A 9,377-nucleotide genomic window follows, 5' to 3' on the forward strand; every position below is an offset into this window, starting at 1 on the left:
TTGAATCACACTGATATTAGAGATATTTATTTACATTCCATATGGAAAGGGGGCTATAAAATTTTACAGCTCTTTTTCCTGCTTCCATGCTCCTGGCATGTAAAATAATTGCGGCTTTTAAAATATCTACGCCGCATACAGTAAGTGAGCCCCAGAAGGCTTTTGCCTAAAGAATTTTCATTTCATGGTCAGTTAAGCTTTCTACATCTGGAAGAAACGGAACCTTGACACAATTACATTCCTGACTGTTCTCACGACTTGCTGGAGGATTAGATTTGATTCTCAAACATTATTCCTCTTTAACACCATTTGCATGGCTCATGTCTCTGATTGTGCAGAGGCTCTATTAAAAACTGAGGGGAGAATGTGGGTTTCTGCTCCTTGCCTCGTGGCTTTGTCGACGGCACACTACTCACTTGTTATCAGTCATCGCACATTGTAGCGCGGGAAGGCTTGTGGTGGCCCTTCATTTTTCCTGTAAATGGGATTGATCCCCAAAAGTCTCGTGACAATGCCTATAGAAATTCTATTCATCTATGGTGTTATCTTCGCCATGAAAAGGGAACGCAACTTTTAAATGAGATAAGTAACAGCAGCGTTTCACACTGCATTCTATATACAGAGACAATGATTTACGGAGGCCCTAAGAGGGGTGTTTTGTCATTTTGTCAGCACACTGATAAAGGAATGACAACCTTATATACATGATTACATTCTGTGTTATTTGTTATGGCTGCAGGGGCAAACAAATAAACCGTGCACTATTGCAATTACATTTTTCATCAAGCCACCATGCTCATATTTCCCAAACACTTGTCTTGGTTTTCTTTCTGTATACAAGCTTACTGGTGGAGAATATTTAGTGTGTGTAGAGGCCTGTCTCTTATCAGAACTTAATGAGAAACTCAACCAGTGAATATACCTGCGCTATTTTCAAAAGCTTCTCCCATGTCATTGCATTGCCAAGCATTCCTGCTAATTCCTCTCCCCATAATGTTCAGCGTATGTCTTGCAAATTGGCCACAGATGCCGGGCTTCTACAAAGAGAAATACATTTTTCTCAGCTGCAATGTGCCTGGCAAGCCCTGAATGTGAAGTCATTATTTATTTAATCTGCTCTCCTAACAAGCTTCTGACTCTCATTTTTGTCTCCCAGCATGTGTCCTCCTGATTTGTGATTGAATCTCAATAGTGCCAAATAGTACTGGAGTTAGAGCTGCCAGTATTGCTTTATTCACAATTTCTTCTCGATTTTCTCCCTGCTGCACAGCGAGGGTCTCTGGGTTCTATTTCAAAAAACACCTGGTGCCTTCACCACACTTAAGGCTTGTCTTGACACATGTAAGCATGTACTGAAATGTCCCCCCACGATTGGATTTGAAAATCTACAGTAGTCAACTTTTATTAGATGTTAAAATCAATATTTAGGAGATATAAGCCCTGCTGTCTTATAACATACCACCATGTGCTGATGCATTATATATTTTTCATTACCAACTAGCTGTTTCACATGTCATTAGCTTTACAGCAGCAAAGATATGCTAATGTTGCACACAAAATAGTGTGTTTGGACCACATGCATCATGCCAGATGAAAGTGAGGCAGGAAAAGGGATTTGCAGTTTGTTGTTCACATGATTTGATATGCCTTGATATTGTGTAGATTGCCAGTGAGTATAATACCCTGGGTTTTGACTGGTCAAAAACCACTATATCCTGAATCAAATGGAAAATGTGAGCACTGTTGCAGAAAGCATGTTTTTCTACACTTCCCTCTTATCTCCCTTCCAAGCCAAGAAGCACTGACATGAGTTGTACATCAATTTAAGAGAGTGGATTTTTTTTTTCTTTCGCTCCGTTTCTTTTTTCTCCTCTCCCTCGACAGACAGCTATTGTGACATATTGGGTCAGTCAGAAATGAAAGATATTCATGCAGGCATGCAATACTTGTAATGAAGTCTCAGCTTGACCTTCTGCATGATTGATTCTGTAATTTACTTTTCTCAGGCAGCTCTCAGAATGAAATGATGTCATGTTGGACAAGTTTTAAATACCCATAATGCACTGGGAGGAATGGTGGAAAGGGGTATGGGTCAGGGGCTGTACCGGACCAAGGGGAGAGAACCTACTGGCCTCACGGTCTGAGGGATGGGGTAGAGATTTGTTTTTAAGTGGGGGTTAGAGGTTGGGGAGATAGATGGACTGAGTTTGCACACCACAGAGAGAGAAAGAGAGAGAAGTGTGTTTGACTGAGACAGGGCAGGGGAAAGAAAAACAATTTATCTTCATGCTATTATAGCCTTTACCGGCATTCAAAATTCCATTTTTCTCATTTGGCTTAAGCACAGACTTCAGCAGGTTGCAGAAAATGGAAGGAAAAAAAAATAAAATGATGTACCCGTTTAGAAGGCGAGTAAAGGAATATGTGCAGAGCACTGATAAACTATCTTTAATAGGACTGACCTTTCATGCTGGCGAAAGTTACTGGGGGATTCATCCTTATAATTACCATATAGATGATTTTACCCCTCTCCTGCCATGGAACATTTCCAAGAGCTCTGGCATTGATTGAATGGAAATTGAACTTGTTAACATTCTTTTCAGCCTGTTACAGCTCAGTACATGGTGCCACTGTTCATAAATTCTCCCTAAATTCTGATTTCCAATATCTTAAAGAACAGACAGGAGCTTGCTTTCATTGACATCAGTGTAGAGATTTTTATCACTTGGTGAATGCATAATGTTGCATTTTGTGTGGAGCTGCTGTGTTTATTGGCCTGCGTTTATTGTGGAAAGTGTTTCACACATTGTCAATAGTGTTTTTTTCCCCCTCATCCGCTTTATGTGGCTCTGTGTGGAGTGTTTGCTGTGTTAAGTGTGGACGAGGCCAACAATAATGTACAAAACAAGCTATTTTTTTTTCTTCTTTCTGCAGCTTTTTGTTGACAGCATTATGTTGATGCCAGCCTTTTCTGATTTCCACATTAAAAAGCAACACAATAGGGAATATTACAAAAAGGCATTAACATAAAAAAAAAAAAAGCCTTTATTGATTAGGGAGTAGATTTCAGACAGACAGGCAGCACACGCAGATCTGACTAAGGAGGGCACATCTGGCCACTGTGTACTCAAGATAAGGACTTATTTGCAGATTTACGATGACTATCAAAATATCTAGTTAGATGTCTGCTGTGACTGCTTACAATACTGCAATCAAAATGCAAATGAGAAGGTAGAGGGACATAAATAAACACCCTAGTCGCAGATTCATATTCACAATCAAGGCAACTGTTACTTAAGATGATTTCCTTCACTGTGTTATTAGCTGTTATCTTTTCATTCAAATCAGACGAGCTAATGCTGGCGTTTCACTGACGTAGCTGTCATCACTCTGAGAGTGAAAAGCACAATTGCTGATACTCCAGTTATTGCTCTAATATGTGATAAAATGAAAGATTTAGCAGGCTGTTGAATATGATATGATTAAGCGTTTAACTGTGGCCATCAGTGCATTTTTTTTTTTTAAATGCACAACATCCAAAGGCCATTCAGAAAAAAATCACCATATTCCAAACAAATGGCAGAACGGGCCATTGCTCCAAGTCAAAACTGCATCATTGGGATCGAGCAAAAGTGTTATTATACAGATGGCCACGACTAATGAGCTCAGTGTGTGCATCTTTTGATGTTCGCAGCGAGCAGAGAGCAAACTGCGAGCCATCGTGTTCTCAGTAATGAAGATGACAATAGCACTTGGAACATGGCGGGTTGCAGATATGTAAATCACAGTCATTTGGTCACAGGCTTGTTTATTGCAGCTTTTTATTCGTGAGAAAACTGAAAGCTTCCATATTTGAAGCATCGGAACAATATGTCTTCAATTTCTCCCCCACCTCTGCCTCACCTTTTTGCAGAATCTTCCCTCGCACATGTAAATATAAATCCGCTCTCACTTCATAGATTGTATTTATGATAAGCAGTAGACATGGAATATGAGAAAGAAATGGATTGTAGATCCAATATGTTGCTGTCTGAAATGGTGTTACAATATTGTTTTTGAAGACGGGCATTCATAAGGTTCTTTCAATAAAGCCAGGTGTGTGGGTTTATGATGTGTTGATGTTGGGAGAGATTGAGTTTGTGCTGCTGAATACCAGATGGATGTACCCAGGGAGAACAAATCACCTTTTCTGTTGTGTTCACGTCCCTTCCTCTGTTCCATGTCAGCTCTGCTGGCTCTCTGATCAGTCTTCCCTCTGGGGAGCTGGCAGTCTTCGTAATTTCATCCTCAGCACAATCAATGCAAACATGTTGCATGCACCTTCTCCGACACTCTTTCAAATGTTTTAGCAGAAAAAAAGTGAGAGAGCTTTTGAAAAATGTTATTACTTTGTACTCTGGATGGTAGAAGGGAGGGAAGCTGTCCAAAGCCCTTAAGCTTCATACCTTCAGTCAGTTAATTTATGGAGTTGATTATATAAAAGTATTTTTCTCCACTGTGGCAGTCAAACATGATCTATGAAAGGTGCTATAACCTTACACTAAAGCATACAGGCTAGTGACTGCCTCAAACTAAACTGGCATGTAGGTGCATGCATACAAACCGCACATTCTTTTTATTGTGGCATTTGAAGTTATGTTCCACGGCGGCGGGGAACTGAGTCCACTGTTCTCCTCCAGGGACCGGGCAGTCAAAAGCTGTGTCACACATTTCCATACAATAGAGTTTTGAAATGAATCAACTGAGCTGTGTAGCCATCTATTACTGGCTTATAAAGTTGGCTCCCCGGGTGTCAAGATAATTTATCATGGCCTGTAATAGAGACATTTAAGACCCAGGACATGGTGACATGTGATCTGCCACATAACAATCCGCAGAATCCAATGACCCGATTTCCTCTCTGGTACAGAGATACAGCTTCATGAGCTTTGTGCACCGGGCAGTCGGGTGTCATAGTGAGCACAGAGATATCTTTGAGCTGGAGAAATGAAGTGTATGCAGCCAGAACCACAAAGGCAGAATGAAAGCAGAGGGAAAGGGATAAATTAAATATTACATTTAATTATGTTCTTAACAAGCCCCCTTTTGTGTCATTTCCCTAACAGAATCTCGGACCAGGCCATCTTCGCCAGTACCAACCCAACCCAGCCATGGTGATGAAGTCAATCATCAGCATGAACAGCCCCAATGGGATGTTATCGCGGAATCAGCTGACCACCATCAACCAATCCCAAATCAACGCACAGCTGAGCCTAAACATGGCAGGGCCCAACATCACCCACACCTCGCCATCACCGCCTGCCAGCAAGTCCGCTACGCCATCTCCCTCCAGCTCCATCAATGAAGACGACCAGGAAGAAGGCAACAGGGTGAGTAAAGAAATAAATGACTCATTTGAAGTAATGAACCTGCTGATGTAAAAGACATAAATGTAAATTAATTTATTTCAATTATTTCAGGTGATTGGAGAGAAGCGACCAGCGCCCATAGATCCCACAAAGAAGCCCAAGACTCCGAAAAAGAAGAAGAAGAAGGATCCCAATGAGCCTCAGAAGCCGGTGTCGGCTTACGCCCTGTTCTTCAGAGACACCCAGGCTGCTATTAAGGGTCAGAATCCCAACGCCACCTTTGGAGAGGTGTCCAAGATTGTGGCCTCCATGTGGGACGGTCTGGGAGAGGAGCAGAAACAGGTACTGAAAAAGTTTAGTTACAAAAGTTACATCATCAGAGTTCTAAACAGTATGTGATCTGTGTAATGTTCTCTCTATTGTAATTGGAATGATCTCCAATTAATAAGATCCTTTATTTGAATATTTACACGTACCTTTTGTGTCATTACAGGTTTACAAAAGCAAAACAGAAGCTGCAAAGAAAGAATATTTGAAAGCCCTCGCTGCATACCGTGCTAGCCTGGTTTCAAAGGTGAGAAACTGTTCCTTTCTATCACCTGAAAAATGTGTGAATTTAGCAGAAAGGTTAATTAAATTGCTCAGAATTCCTTGTATTACATTGTGCACTGTGAAGTTTTAGAAAATTGTCTTCTTGAGAGGGAAAAACAGTTGAAGCAATTTGATGTCCAGAGACAATACAGTACACCTATAGATAGAAAAAAATAGTTTTCTTGAGAGGGAAAAACTGTGGCTTTGTAGATAAGTTTGGCTATTTTATTTCTCCATCCAGGCTGCAGCAGAATCAGCAGAGGCCCAGACTATCCGCTCAGTACAGCAGACCCTTGCCTCCACCAGCCTGTCCCCAGGCCTGGTGCTGCCTTCACCCCTCAACCAGCATCCCTCCATGTCAGCAGCTTCCCAGGCCCTCCAACAAGCACTTCCACGGGCCATTGCCCCAAAACCGCTGCAGATGAGACTAGGGGGCAATCAGATCGTGACCTCTGTTACAGTCTCCCACCAGAACATGTCCTCCGGGATGCCTCCACAGATGCTCGGCCAGATGGGTGCTGGAGGGGGCATGGTGGCAGGTGCCCAGTCCACAGCGGTGTCTCAGATGAGCCCACCGATGCAGCCCGTGCAGCAGCATGCCATGCAGCAACTCCAGCAGCAGCAGCAGATGCAGCAGCACCTCCAGCACCATCAGATGCAGCAGCAGCAGATGCATCACCAGCAGATCCAGCAGCAGATGCAGCATCAGCATTTCCAACACCATCTCCAGCAGCAGCTGCAGCAGCATCACATGCAGCAGCAGCAGCAACAGCAACAGCAGCAACACCAACAACAACACCAACACCAACAACAGCAGCAGCAGCAGCAGCAGCAGCAACAACACATGCAGATGCAGCACATGCAGATGCAGCATCAGCTGCATCAGCAGCAGATTCAGCATCTTCAGCAGCAGCAGCAGCAGCAACAACAGCAGCAGCAGCAGCAGCAGCACCAGTCCCAGTGTTCCCCACCCCAGCACTCTCCTGGTACACCCCATTCAGTTGGAGGCTCTGCATCGCTCGGAAGCCCCCAACCGGCCCCACAGCAGCAACCACACCCCTCCCAAATCCAGGCCCACGCCCAGGTCCTGTCCCAAGTCAGCATTTACTGAGCCAAATGGATCCTATCTCAAAGAACAGGAATAGAATAAAAGCATCATTCCACGTTGCTTTTCTAAGTTGCACTTAAGAAGTGTGTAAGATTTTAGAATGTTATACAAAGAACTTGTCCATTGTTATAGACGGATATGCACATGCGTGTACAGTGGGGTAAACATGTTAACTGGGTTTTTGTCTATAAAATAGGCTGAGCTATGAGAGAAGCCTGTTGGGGCGACTGCCCAGTGATTGTTTATTTGTTTGTTTGTGAGGTCTTTCAGTTGTCAATTTAAACTGACTGGGAACACAATATGTTGAAAGACGTGTATCTTTCATTGTTTTATTTAACAATAAAGCTTTATTTATGAGGCCAGAGTTGTCAGTTCAGCGCAGCAAAAGGACATTTTGATTGCGTTTCAACGAAAGGATTTCTATCAGCTCTTGCCTGGACTGAGTGACTCACAGGATCCTTGCTGGAAACCAGTAACCCACACATCAGTCTTTGTTCCCACACTGGCCAGTATATAGCGAGACTTTCTTTTCTCCAACCTTCCTCCTTCACCCATCACTCTTGCAGATGTAACTGTTCAACAATGGCATGGAGGAAACGGTTGATCAAATCATCACACGTCGGAGGCCCAGTGATATTTGAACACATTTAAATCATGTCACTAACGCAGACACTGTCTTGAAGAATAAAGGGAAGTGAAAATAAAAAGTCTAGGGACACAGATCTCTGGCTGAACGGCTGAACAGACTGAGACAGAAACTGCCATAAATCATTTATTTCATCACATCATCAAACTGTAGCTGTAATCTGCTGTACATGTTTTGTAGAGTGGGGAGAGACAAGACCTCCTGTATCCAGTAATCTATCCTCCAGATGATTTGCCCAAAAGCGTGTAACTGGCAACCCCCCCCAAAAAAAATCTTCTTTGATCTATTTGTTTTTACTTCAGATGTTTAACAATTAAATTATGTTTTTATTTTGTGTAACAAAGGGGATATTTTATGGTAAATACAAATGTCCGGATCAAGGCAGATGGTTGGGGATTGATGTATTTTTACTCTGCTCCTTGATACGTCACTGTTTTAAAAAAGGAAAAAAGAAAACTAGCAGAGCCAGTTTGTTGCACTGCCAAAGCCAACTGAAAAGGCATCGGAGGTATTTTTGCCAGCTGTACAGAAGTCCCTGGAGAAAAAACACGAAAATGTTGTAAATTTTTCATATCACCTGTTGTAAAGTTTTAATATGTGAGGCTTTAATTAAAACATTGTTAAACGACCTGTGGATTGCTATATCACATAGTGCATTTCTGCTCTTTTATACTTTTTTATGAGTTACAATAGCAGCGATTAATTTTGTTTGTATTTTGCTTACAAACCAACTGCTTTTGAAAAACTGTCCATAGAATAAATGCATATTCATATGGAGTTCCTGATCGGTTGTTTCCAGCTCACAGTAGGAAAAGTAATTCAATGTTTGAGTTTTTGCTCGGCCATGAAGACGAATCCAGAGACATTCCATCACTAATATGATAGTAGCCATAATTTTGTATGAAGTATTATATATTTCTTTGTGTCTCTGTTCAAAATTAAACTATCAATCACAAATATTTATTTGAAGGAATTGGTTTATTTCGAAAGCTTTATTAGCCATAATTTCTATGAGGTATTTCTTCACGTCTCATTGTTAGCTATTGAAAATAAACACTGATAAATATCTGTGGCGCTCAGTTCTTTATGAGATGTTAAAATGATAAATTTGTATGTTTTCTATGGAATAATTCTATAAGAGAAAAAATACTTTGCAGGGGTCTATGAGCATTCATGTTAGCATTATTATAGTGTGTGCTGTTTCTCAATGATTTGAATGGAAGTCCATTGTAACTGTGTGTAAAAACAGTGTTGATACTGGACAAGGTCAGCATGTAACTGGTACTTGTCTCAATAACAGTCCCCTTCTCACACACCAGTGCATTGGATTCTGCCTCTTTCTTACTCCCTTCAAAATCGCTTCATTTCCAAGACATCCCCAGGGGTTTGCTGAGCTCCCTTGAATAAAATGGCGAGCGGGGGAGGGAAGGCAGGCAAACAATAATTATCATATCTTCACAATAGGCTGTGAATCCACTGGCCCAGAGAAGGGCCTTTTTATTCCAAAGGCAGCTGAGACATTTTAGACATGGGTTAATGTTAGTTACAAATTAGGAGAGGGAATCTGCTCCTGTGCTTCTGTGATAGCGGCTTGATAGAATTTTCAAATTTTGGTTTGTTTTCAATTAGTTAGTTTTAGGAAAGCATTTGTAATTTGGGCCGAGGCCCTGCCGTCGCTCGCTGC

General features: G+C 41.8%; 1 protein-coding gene across 1 annotated transcript in view; it reads left to right on the top strand.

The window, feature by feature from the left end:
- Window positions 1-8,730, top strand: part of tox3 (TOX high mobility group box family member 3) — a 41,004-nt gene extending 32,274 nt beyond the window's left edge. The window contains exons 4-7 of the mRNA XM_059359494.1: window positions 5,106-5,369; window positions 5,460-5,690; window positions 5,842-5,922; window positions 6,181-8,730. Of these exons, the coding sequence (XP_059215477.1) occupies window positions 5,106-5,369; window positions 5,460-5,690; window positions 5,842-5,922; window positions 6,181-7,050 (1,446 nt within the window). The 3' untranslated portion in view covers window positions 7,051-8,730. The remainder of the gene's footprint in view (window positions 1-5,105; window positions 5,370-5,459; window positions 5,691-5,841; window positions 5,923-6,180) is intronic.
- Window positions 8,731-9,377: the final 647 nt, after the last annotated feature.

This window comes from Centropristis striata, chromosome 2 (assembly GCF_030273125.1).
Source record: "Centropristis striata isolate RG_2023a ecotype Rhode Island chromosome 2, C.striata_1.0, whole genome shotgun sequence".
Classification (NCBI taxonomy): Eukaryota; Metazoa; Chordata; class Actinopteri; order Perciformes; family Serranidae; genus Centropristis; species Centropristis striata.